This window comes from Scyliorhinus canicula, chromosome 7, assembly GCF_902713615.1.
Source record: "Scyliorhinus canicula chromosome 7, sScyCan1.1, whole genome shotgun sequence".
In the NCBI taxonomy this organism is placed as follows: Eukaryota; Metazoa; Chordata; class Chondrichthyes; order Carcharhiniformes; family Scyliorhinidae; genus Scyliorhinus; species Scyliorhinus canicula.
Window position 1 is genome coordinate 197,304,373 of NC_052152.1, and position 12,034 is coordinate 197,316,406.

At 47.0% G+C, this 12,034-nt stretch overlaps 1 protein-coding gene across 9 annotated transcripts in view; it reads right to left on the reverse strand.

The window, feature by feature from the left end:
* The window catches only part of LOC119969682 (rho GTPase-activating protein 39-like), a 246,893-nt gene that overhangs the window by 40,292 nt on the left and 194,567 nt on the right, over nt 1–12,034 (reverse strand). Inside the window, exon 1 of one of the 9 annotated variants that reach the window (XM_038803660.1) lies at nt 3,998–4,435. The exons of the other annotated variants lie outside the window; for them this stretch is intronic. Within the exon in view, the coding sequence (XP_038659588.1) occupies nt 3,998–4,041 (44 nt within the window). The 5' untranslated portion in view covers nt 4,042–4,435. Of the gene's footprint in view, nt 1–3,997; nt 4,436–12,034 lie in introns of those variants that run through there. 9 annotated transcript variants of the gene reach the window in all.

Below are 12,034 nucleotides of genomic sequence, written 5' to 3' on the forward strand. Positions count from 1 at the left end.
ACAGACAGAACACGCACACACTGTGACAGACAGAACACGCACACACTGTGACAGACAGAACACGCACACACTGTGACAGACAGAACACGCACACACTGTGACAGACAGAACACACACACACTGCAACAGACAGGACATGGACACACACACCGCGGCAGACAGAACAACCCCCCCCCCCCCCCCCCCGAGACAGGCAACACACACACACACACCGAGACAGGCACACACACACCGAGACAGACAACACACACACACACACCCCGAGACAGACAACACACACACACACACCCCGAGACAGACAACACACACACACACACCGAGACAGACAACACACACACATACACACCGAGACAGACAACACACACACACACACACCGAGACAGACAACACACACACACCGAGACAGGCAACACACACACACCGAGACAGGCAACACACACACACCGAGACAGACAACACACACACACACCGAGACAGACAACACACACACACACCGAGACAGACAACACACACACACACCGAGACAGACAACACACACACACACCGAGACAGACAACACACACACACACACCCCGAGACAGACAACACACACACACACACCCCGAGACAGACAACACACACACACCCCGAGACAGACAACACACACACACCGAGACAACACACACACACACCGAGACAGACAACACACACACACCGAGAGAGACAAGACACACACATCAAGACACAGACAGACACAGATATGCATGCACACAAACACACAGGCAGACAACACATGTGTATACACATACACAGACACCCACACATGTACAGGACACACACCAGGCACTCATACACAAGCCACAGACACACACACCGGATTGACACACGCACACACACACAGTTGTCTTCACTTAGACACTGACCCAAGGTACAAACCTACTCAACTTCTGGTGGGATGGGGCAAGGGGTAGGAGAGAAAAATGTATCCCACAGATTCTGATCATGAACTGTTGAAACCGGTACCCATCTTCTTAAACGTCTGGTTGCAGTAAAAACAAAACTTATGTCGTCTCCATGAATACTGAAAAGCTTCAAATGCAGCAAGGCTGCTCTCAATTCCACTTGAAAAATAACATATTTGCAGCAGGGCTGGGTGGGGGCCTGTGCCCACATGTTGAGCATCTGCTGCCTGCGTCCTAGAGTTTGTTCCCTCAGGCAATTGCTCACCATGTGCTTCTTTTCTTTGCCTGAACAAAATAAGGGTTAAATTACTTCTGATTAAATTAAATGGATTTGAAGCTGTGATAAAGGACAAACTATGTGACTCTGCCAGTGAATTTCTGCTATTTCTCCCTCCCCCAACATATGGGTGGTGGGGGATAGGATGGGGGTGGGGGATAGGGTAGTGCAGAGAATGGGGGAGGGGGGAGGCAGTGGGCGTTTGCTGATTGCTCAAAGAGAAACAATTCACTCTGAACAACTTTTGAAGTTAGATTCCAGTGCAAAAATACACATTTTAACTTTCAATGATTTCATTCCTTAATTTCAACAAAAAATACTGCAGTTCAATCTCAAACGATGATGCAAAATGCAAATTCGAATTTCTTATTATTTCCTCAATTAGCTTGAGAATCGTCCTGCTTATATTCCTGTAAAGCACCTTGAGATGTGTTACTCTCAAGGTGCTATATAAAGCAAGTTGTTGTTGTTCTGACAGCAGCCCCAAAGTGGGCCACAAATTAACATAAATCAGGCAGCACCTGTGCACGGTAAAGCTCCAAACCACCAAAACAAGAGGTTTCCAAAGACAGTAACACCACCTACTAGATGTGCCCATCAGTATTCGAAGCAGCCAGTGGATTCAGAGCTCATTGGCCACGAATAGCAGAGCCCCCCGATGCCGGAATACAGTACAAAGTATTCTTTCATGGAATGTGGGTCTTGCTGGCAGGGCCAACATGCCATCCCGAACCACCCAAATTTCAGGCGTCGATTAGGAGTCAACCACTTAATTGCAGGTCTCAAGTCACATGTAGGCCAGACCTGGCAAGCGTAGGGCAGCACGGTAGCAGAGTGGTTAGCATTGCTGCCTCACAGCGCCGAGGTCCCAGTTCGATCCCGGCTCGAGGTCACGGTCCATGTGGAGTTTGCACATTCTCCCCGTGTCTGCGTGGGTTTCGCCCCCACGACCCCAAGATGTGCAGGGTAGGTGGATTGGCCACGCTAAATTGCCCCTTAAATTCAAAAAAAAATTTGGGTACTCTAAATTTAAAAAAAAAAGACTTGGCAAGAATATCAGATTTCCTTCCCTAAAGGACATTACTGAACCAGATGGGTTTTTACGACAATCGTTTCATGGTCATCATTAGAGTTTGAATTTCAGATTTTTATTGAATTCAACCCCACCATCTGCCATGCTGGGATTTGAACTCAGGTCCCCAGAACATTATTACCCTGGGTCCCTGGATCACTATTCCAGTGACAATGCCACTAGGCCACCGCCTCCTTCAGGCAGAAAACATAAATGTCAACTTAATGGCAGCAAATCTGCTGTCGATTCTATAAAACCAGTTCTACAGCTTCATGATCTTTCCTTGCCAACCCTCCCTCTTCAGGGCACCAACCCCTTACTTCCAAAGTTTGTTCCTCTTCCATGTAAGGGCCACCATTCAGATCCTGGCCTGGACAGTTAGCACCAGGAGTTACTTATATGCACTTGGGGAAATCCTGTCCTGTGAAGGCACCAACACTTTCAGTAAGAAACCATACATAGCAACGGGCAACAGTTTTTTTTCTCAAGGACACTGGACCTGACTGTAGGACCTTACACTTCTGGGATTAGGATCGGATCTCACATACTATCAGAGGTTGTAAATTTGGCTGGTGTAAGAAATGGAAACATCACAAGAAGCCGACCCCACCCAGGACAAAGCAACCCACTTGATTGGCACTCCCACATTCACACCAGTACAGTGGCAGAATGTGCGCCATCCACAAGATACACTACAGCATCGCACCAAGCCAGCAGCTTCCAAACCCACAATCTCCACCATCCAGAAGGAGGACATGGGCAGCGGACGCACCAGAACACCACAACCGACAAGTTCCCCTCCAAGTCGCACACCATCCCGACTTGGATCTATATTGTTGTTCCTTCATTGCCGCTGGGCCAAAACCTGAAACTCTCTCCCTAACAACACTGCGGTTGGATCGACACCAGACAAACTGCATTGGTACAAGGCTGCACTTACTGCCACCTTCTCCAGGGCAAATAAGGATGGGCAACAAATGCTCGCTTTGCCAGCGACACTCAAACACCATGAAAGGAGATATATATATATATGTAAAAACATTATTCTGAGGCATGGGTTACGGTTTGGGCAAAATGGGCAGCATGGTGGCGCAGTGGTTAGCACTGCTGCCTCACGGCGCTGAGGTCCCAGGTTCGATCCCGGCTCTGGGTCACTGTCCGTGTGGAGTTTGCACATTCTCCCCGTGTTTGCGTGGGTATTACCCCCACAACCTCAAGATGTGCAGGGTAGGTGACTGGCCACGCTGAATTGCCCCTTAATTGGAAAAAATGAATTGGGTATTCAAAATTTTTTTTTTTAAAGTTTGGGCAAAATTAAAGTGAGCATTACTCACTTAAGCAATACTTGACCTGGGGACAGTGAAAATATTGATTTTTTTTTAAACAAGGAAAAGAGTGGTGTTCTATTCCCTAGCACTGACATTGTATATCAATAAAATTCACACTGCTACCCTCACCCCACTCTGCAAAATACAACTCGGATTCTACCGCTATTGTGTTGCATTATTCAATAGAAACACACAAAATTGGATTTTGAAAAAATTAATGAATATTATTGCAAAGATGTGCAGGTCAGGTGGATTGGTCACGCTAAACTGTCCCTTAATTGGAGAAAAAATAAATAATTGCGTACGTACTCTAAAATTTTTTTTTTTTTTTAAACTCCTGCCTCACACCATCTGCAAGGCTCCATCCGCATCCACTCACCTGGGCCAGAGGGGAAAGAAATTGCAAAATTCTCCTGTCGCCATGTGCAAATTTGAGCCTCAAGATTTCTCCGCAAACAGCCCTAAAGATGCACTCTGCAACAAAATTTATTTTCCAGTCCAAGGTGAAGCCTCTATTCAAGCTCTCTTCACAAAGCTTTGCAAATTGTGCAGCAGCGATGGAGCAGAACTGTGAGTCAGTCACTCAAACCAGCTCTTTTTTTTTGAGGGTAGGTTTTAACTAAAGGGACGAGGACAAAAGAGAAGCAAGTCCCGCATACAAAGAAACAAACTCCCATAACGTGAACACAAGCAGATAGGCTTGTCAAAATTAGATGTGTGCTTGCCGTTCCCTCCCTTGCAGCTTCCACCCACGGATGCAGCACAGACTTTTCGACAAGGCTGTGGATGGATGGGCCACGCTGGACCCAGTGTATTGCTGCACAGAGCAGGAATACAACACCCACTGGAGGCAAGAAAACGGCAGAACATAGAAAATGTTTTGCTTTCTCTTCCCCCCCCCCCCACTGGAAATTAATCTCTCCCAACAGCAAACACAGAATTGATGTTGTCACAGAGCTGAAGGATTAGCAGGACTAGTGGGCTGACAAGTGTGCTGCCTCTGCAACTACTGTACATTTTTGCTGATCGCCTTCCTTACACTTTTCACCCCCCCCCCCCCCCCCCCCCCCCCCAAAAAAAGCTGATACGGGAACAAAACACAAAATTATTCACCCTATTAATTTCAACTTCAGGCACAGGGCACTTTTCCAATAAACTGGTCTTCAATTCCATATTTTGTTACTTCACGAACACGAGCCAGCAACTTTCACCACACTTTTAATGTGGAGCTGATCGTTGCTCTGCACAAAAAAAAACCACTACAAGCAGCCTTTCTGCCTTCAAATCAGATCACGTTATTTGGCACTGCTGACGAGGAGAAAAATTGAACCCAGAGGCCATCGAATAGAACAAAAATGCAAAAGGAACAACCTGCATTTATGTCGCTCCTTTCACGCTGTCTGAGAGTGCTTGGTGGCCAATGAAATACTTTTCAAGTCGAGGAAAGGCAGCAGCCATTTGCGCATAGCAAGATCCCATAAACACCAATGTGATCAACAGTCGTGTTCTTCTTCATCGATTGAGGGATAAATATCGGCCATAGGGAACTCCCCTGTTCTTTGAAATAATACCATGGCATTAGGTCCACCTGACAGGGCCTGGGTTCTGCGTCTCATTCAAAAGACAATACATCAGATCCAGCATCTCTTGTGCAGTCCCAGCATTTTAGGCTTTACTGATATGGTGGCACAGTGGTTAGCACTGCTGCTTCACAGTGCCAGGGACCCAGGTTCGATTCCGGCCTCGGGTGACTGTCTGTGTGGAGCTTGCACGTTCTCCCTGTTGTGGGTTTCCTCCGGGTGCTCCGGTTTCCTCGCCAGTCCAAAGATGTGCAGGCTCGGCGGATTGGCCATGATCAATGTGCAGAGATACGGAGATAGGGCAGGGAGTGGGCCTAGGTAGAGTGCTCCTTCGGAGGGTCGGTGCAGACCCAATGGGCCGAATGGACGCCTCCTGCACTGTAGGGATTCTATGATTTGCAGGGGTATTTTTGTTGTGTATGGGAGGCTGATGGTAAATGGACAGCACGGTGCTGCTGACTATGGGGTCACCATTACAGAAACAGCTTGAAACCTCACTCTGATTCCTCTCCTAATCAGATTAGAAGTTTCAATTACTCTCAGTGCCTCTAATTAATATTCTTACCTTCATGGCCTTTCCTGTCCTATTTCTGCAATCTCCAGCCCTGCAACGCTATTCCTGAATATTCCCCATACCTCACCATTGGCAGCGGTCCCGGTAGCCATCGGGGTGCCAAATTCTGGAATTCTCTCTCTAGACTTCTGGCTGTACCTCAAAGCGCACAAGCATTAGGTCATCCTTCCTGATGTCTTTGATTTGGCCTCAATATTTGTCCGATCGCACCTCTGCTATGCCTTGGAGCATTTTGTTTTCTACGAAGATGTTATTTACACACAAGTTGTTATTGCTGGCAGGTTTATATTACTCTACTTAAAGTATGTGAATCAGGTCACTTTCCTCACAAAGATTTGTTTTGAGATGAAAAATCCATTCCTTTTATGCCCTGAGCCAGCAATGTTGCTCGAGTTCGCTAGGAATGAATTTGGAACACACACACACACACACACACACACACACACACACACACACAAATAGTGACCCAACCTCATCTCCCCTCCCCAGAAGGGGTTTCTCGCCCATCTGGAGGCGTTAGTTCTGGCCTTTATGCATCCATGATCACAGCAGCCAATCCACCTACCTCGCACATCTTTGCGTGGTGGGGGTGAGACCCACGCAGACACGGGGGGAATGTGCAAACTCCGCATGGACAGTGTCCTCGGCGCCGTGAGGCAGCAGTGCTAACCACTGCGCCGCCCCAAAATATATTACAACAGTAACTACACTATCAAAGAGTACTTCATTGACTGCAAGGAGCTCAGGATGACCTGTGCTCACGAAAGGCGCTATACAAATGCAAGTTCCTTCTTTCAACATCATTAACATTTTAATTTATGGAAGTCTTAAGCAATATATGCTGCTTTCGTTTGAAATGTCTCTTCTCAAAATTGAAGTGGCGAGAGCAGTAGAGTATGATTGGCAGATATTAGAGTCCAATCACTGATAGCGGTAGGAAATGGCTGTGAGCTACTGAGTGCAACAGAGAAGGAATCAACATTATCTACCCTGGCCATCAAGCCCAGGTGTTCAACAATTGTGAAATTTCTATTGTGTGCAATGATTAATTCAGCTCCTCCCACAACGCGAACATTCAAGCCTGCCCTTTGATGGTGTCATCAACATTCCATATTTCCATCAACAAACAGAACATTTTCATTAAGGCGAGTGCATTGAATGAGAGGCTCTCTGGACGCTCTTAATTTAAAAAATCAGAACCCGTAGAGCAACCCTCTGACAACATGTATATGCCTCCCCAACTCCCTCCATTTATATTCTCATAACTGTAGCTTCTTTCTAAAGTGTGGACGTACAGGCCTACAATGATTCATTGACAGGCTAAGCCATTTGATTGTGCAATTCAATCATAACAGCATTTTATACCCCGTGCCTGCATGGGTCTCACCCCCAACAACCCAAAAAGATGTGCATGGTAAGTGAATTGGCCATATCTTTTTATTAAAACAGTAAAAAAAAATATACAAGGCCAAACGGTACTAATTTTGTGTTGGAGAAACAGGGTGCCCTCCCCTCAGTACCAATGTGATTATTAAAACAGTTCACAACATGTTTCTACAAAAAACAAATGGGACAAGCATTAAACTTTGCACTGGAGAGACAAGATACCCTCGCCTCTGTACCAACAGAAGGGGGGGTGGCGGGGAGAGAGGGAAAAGGAGGGTGGTGGGGAGGGAGGGAAAAGGAGGGTGGTGGGGAGGGAGGGAAAAGGAGGGTGGTGGGGAGGGAGGGAAAAGGAGGGTGGTGGGGAGGGAGGGAAAAGGAGGGTGGTGGGGAGGGAGGGAAAAGGAGGGTGGTGGGGAGGGAGGGAAAAGGAGGGTGGTGGGGAGGGAGGGAGTCGGGGGCGGGGCGGCGGGCGGGGGAAGAGAGAGAGAGAGAGACAGACAATAGGGCACTGCCTGAACTATCTACAGAGGCAGAAAAATAAAAGAACCTTCCAATTATGATGTGTCAGATTCCGGGAGTCACCGAAAGGGGGTGACGGGGCGACAGTGTCAGGCTAAATTGCCCCTTAATTGAGGGAAAAAGAATTGGGTACCCTAAATTTAAAAATGAAACAGCATTTTAGGTCATGACCGAGGTAACAGATGAATGGCACTCACTCTGTACATTATGCAGCAGAGAATAGGGATGTTTGATTTGATGGCAGATCACAAGACCAATGAACATTCATGCAAGTAGCTTCTGTGGCCAATCACTAAAGTTGGGTCTGCTGATTGGAGTGGCAGCTGGTACTTGTGATATTTGCTTTCATTCCCATTCTCCCTCCTTTACATAGGATTACACAGAAAATTGGGAACAGGGACCGTCCATTTAGCCCAACCAACCAGTTGTGCTCCACAAGTCTCCTCCCATCTTTCCTCATCCAAATCTATCATTCTAACCACCCTTCATCATAAACTTCTCTAGTTTTCCCGTTAAATGCATCTCGACCATTCACTTCAATCACTCCCCATGGCAGGGGCTGATTGACAATGAAACACACCGTGCCGAGGCACAGGGTCTCCAAGCGACAGGTGGTCCCAAAATGAGCGGGTTTCTCACAGCCAAGCAGGGACAGAACGACTCTGTAATCCCTTCCACAAGGTACATGTTAATTACTCTGCTGAGCTAATCACAGTGGAGGGGGCAGTTCTTTCCTGACACAATCACTGGTTGGAACTACATTACCCATGTGGCTTTCGTTGCTGGGCACGTGTGCAGTGAGCAGCAGCAGTATACAAGCAGGGAGATCCAGTCCGTGGTGCCTGATGAGAGTTGTAGTTCTGACACACTCAATGACCAGGAGTTCAAATCTGAGACAGCTCTAGCGGCTGTCACAAGCGCACCCTCCCTCCTTCAACCCCCCCATCCACCAGTAAGAAAACTATGTGTGTGTATATATGTGTGTATGTGTGTCTGTATGTATGTATGTCTGTGCGTCCAGGTGTGTGTGTGTTCATACATGTGCATGTGTACGAGGCTCATTTGAATCCAGGCTCCTTCAACAGTGAGGAGATTCTGACAGTGACTACCACTCGGGGACGTGTGCCCTGGCATTGAGATATGGTTAGCCACTGAACGTGTTCGAGAGGCAACAGCCATCGCAATAGGGTGTGGCGTACAGGAGTGCACCACCAACTCTCTGGGAGAGAGAGCACATTCTCAGGTACATCCCTCACCCTAGTACCGAGGCAAGGCCAAGTCAGTCCACTTTAAATCTATATTCCCTCAGAAAACAATGTATTCTGCTTTTCGATGAATGTCCTGTCTACCTTTGTGTTATTGCAAGCAAGAGCGAATCAAGGCAATGGCATCTACTATAAAATCTCAGCACTGAGGTTACGACTTCTTTAGGCTTCCCAAACTTATTCAATATTTTATAAGGATCAAGACTTGGGTCATGTAGCACCACATTCTCCAAGAATACGGCACGGTGGCAGTGGTTAGCACTGCTGCCTCACAGCACCAGGGTTTGATTCTGACCTCGGGTGACTGCGTTTAATTTGCACTTTCTCCCCATGTCTGCGTGGGTTTCCTCCGGGTGCTCCGGTTTCCTCCCACAGCCCAAAGATGTGCAGGTTAGGTGGATTGGCCATGCTAATATTGCCCAACGGTTAGGCGGGGTTACGGTTATGGGGACAGGGGATTAAGCCTAGGTAGGGTGCTCTATCGGAGCAAGGGCCAGTGCAGACTTGATGGGCCGAATGGCCACCTTCTGCGCTGTAGGGATTCTATGAATATTGAGGTTTATTTAGACCCCAGTAGTTTTGTCAATCACTTCATTTATCCCATTTGAAGCATAACCACAGTAACTAAAATTATGCCGTGTTAACTTATTCAATAGTAGGGCAGCACGGTGGTGCAGTGGGTTAGCACTATAGATGAAGTTACAGGCAAGAATTTCTTCCTTACTCAACATGTTGGGAAGTAATGGATATAATCAGTAGCAGCACTCCTGAGATTACATCAGATTCCCATCGGAGAACTAGAATTTTACAGCACAGAATGAAGCTATTTCGCCCCTCATTGTCACTACACAGCTCTCAGAAAGAACGATCCATGTCGTCCTATTATCCAAACTCTTTTTAAAAAATTTCAGATGTAAACATATGATGGAGTCTATTCCGGTCACGGTTTCTGGTGGGAACATTCTATGTCCCAACAACCCCTCAATTCAGATCAACAGTCATTGTATAATCATATTTCAGTTGGTTGAGTAATTCTCTGCTGCAGGCGACTTGCTGTGCCTGCTGCAAGAATGGGTTCCGTTTTCAGGTATAAAGAAAGGTTTCAAATATGGACATTGGGATGAGGTGGTTGATGGAAAAAGGTTAGGGAATAAAAATAAAGTCATTTACATAACTAATCAGAAAGCAGTCTCGAAATTAAACATTTTGCAAAGGATAAAACGTTGGCAAGCTTGCATGTGTAGGTATTAGAAACAGCTGAAGTTAACTAAAGCCACAACTGAACGGGGATGGGGGGGGGGGAGATGATCAGGTGGTTTTCCCATGGTAAAGCTTTCGAAGTTCTGTTCGCTGCCATAAAAAACACATGGGTCCTTTGAAAGATTTAGCAGGGTGATTCGTATTGAGGAGTAGGGTATGGCTGAAATATAAATACATATGCTTTCTATTCAATTTGACTATGGAAGATGATGCAGCGGTAGGTACAAATGCTTGAGTCCTCGATTTAGGTAGTAAAAAATACTCGACTCCTAGATATTGACGCCTTGAATGTAAATGCATAAATGGCCGTAGCATGGTTTGAGGCACTGAAGATTGATCAGGTTGCTGGGCCTGCTAACATTTAACCTGAAATGCTGGAGCAGATCGGAAAGGTGCTATGTGAGCCATTAATTTAGAAAAAGCTTGATGCATGAATGCTTGCACTCTTTTTCCAAGCCCCATTCATTAATATTTAGATAGGGACATAGGACTGTCTGTGTGGAGTCAGCACGTAGGCCATTCAGCGTGTTCTGCCATTATGGCTGATCTGTATCTTAACTTTATTTACTCAGTTTTGTTCCATATCTTGTGAAGAAAGCTCTGCAATTAGAGTTTTAATAGGATTGAATTACATAATTAAATTTCTAGCTGTGCCAAAGACAAATGATTGAATGATTCATGGTTCAAAATAAAATGCCAATCGGCACTAATATTTTCTACTTACAAGCATAGTTTTAGAACATAGAACATAGAACAGTACAGCACAGAACAGGCCCTTCGGCCCTCGATGTTGTGCCGAGCAATGATCACCCTACTTAAACCCACGTAACCCGTATACCCGTAACCCAACAGTCCCCCCCATTAACCTTGCACTACGGGCAATTTAGCATGGCCAATCCACCTAACCCGCACATCTTTGGACTGTGGGAGGAAACCGGAGCATCCGGAGGAAACCCACGCACACACGGGGAGGACGTGCTGACTCCACACAGACAGTGACCCAGCCGGGAATCGAACCTGGGACCCTGGAGCTGTGAAGCATTGATGCTAACCACCATGCTACCGAGATTTTCCAATTGAGGGGCAATTTTAGCGTGGCCAATCCACCTATCCTGCACATCTTTTGAGTTGTGGGAGTGAGACCTACGCAGACACTGGGAGAATGTGCAAACTCCCCACGGACAGTGACCCAGAGCCGGGATTCGAACCTGGGACTTCAGAGCCGTGAAGCAGCAGTGCTGCCTGAAAAAGCAGTTTTACTGATGTTCGGGGACTCAAATGATTAATACACAGAGGAAAGCAACATCATAAAACATTGAGAAAATAGGTGAACAACACATTTTCTTAGAGCTCAATTTCCCACTACACAGCTGCTGCTGGCGGTGGTGGGGGAGGAGAGGAGAAAGACAGAGAATACATGCAAGAGGTGGAGGGAATGTGTGTGTATAGGGGTAGGGAAGAGAAGCAAAGGTGAATGCGAGGGGTGGGAGGAAGATACAGTATAAGAGGGGTTGGGGAAAGAAACAGTATGCGAGGGGTGAGGCAAGAGGCAGTGTGAGCTGGGGGTGGGGGGGAGAACGTGTGCGCGAAGAGTGGGGGAAAAAGTGTGTGCAAGGGTGGGGGGAGAGAAGGGACAGTGGTGAGGATGAGAGAGGGAGAGATGGAGAGAGAAAAGACAGAGAGAGAGAACAAAGGAGAGAGAGAGAGAGAGAGAGTGTGTGAGAGGGAGTGTGGGCTTCAGCCTTCACATCCCAAGGTGGTGCCGGTTTTTGGGGGGGGGGGGGGGGGGGGGGGGAGAGAGAGAGAGGTGTAGAGGGAGAGGGGCTCAGCAC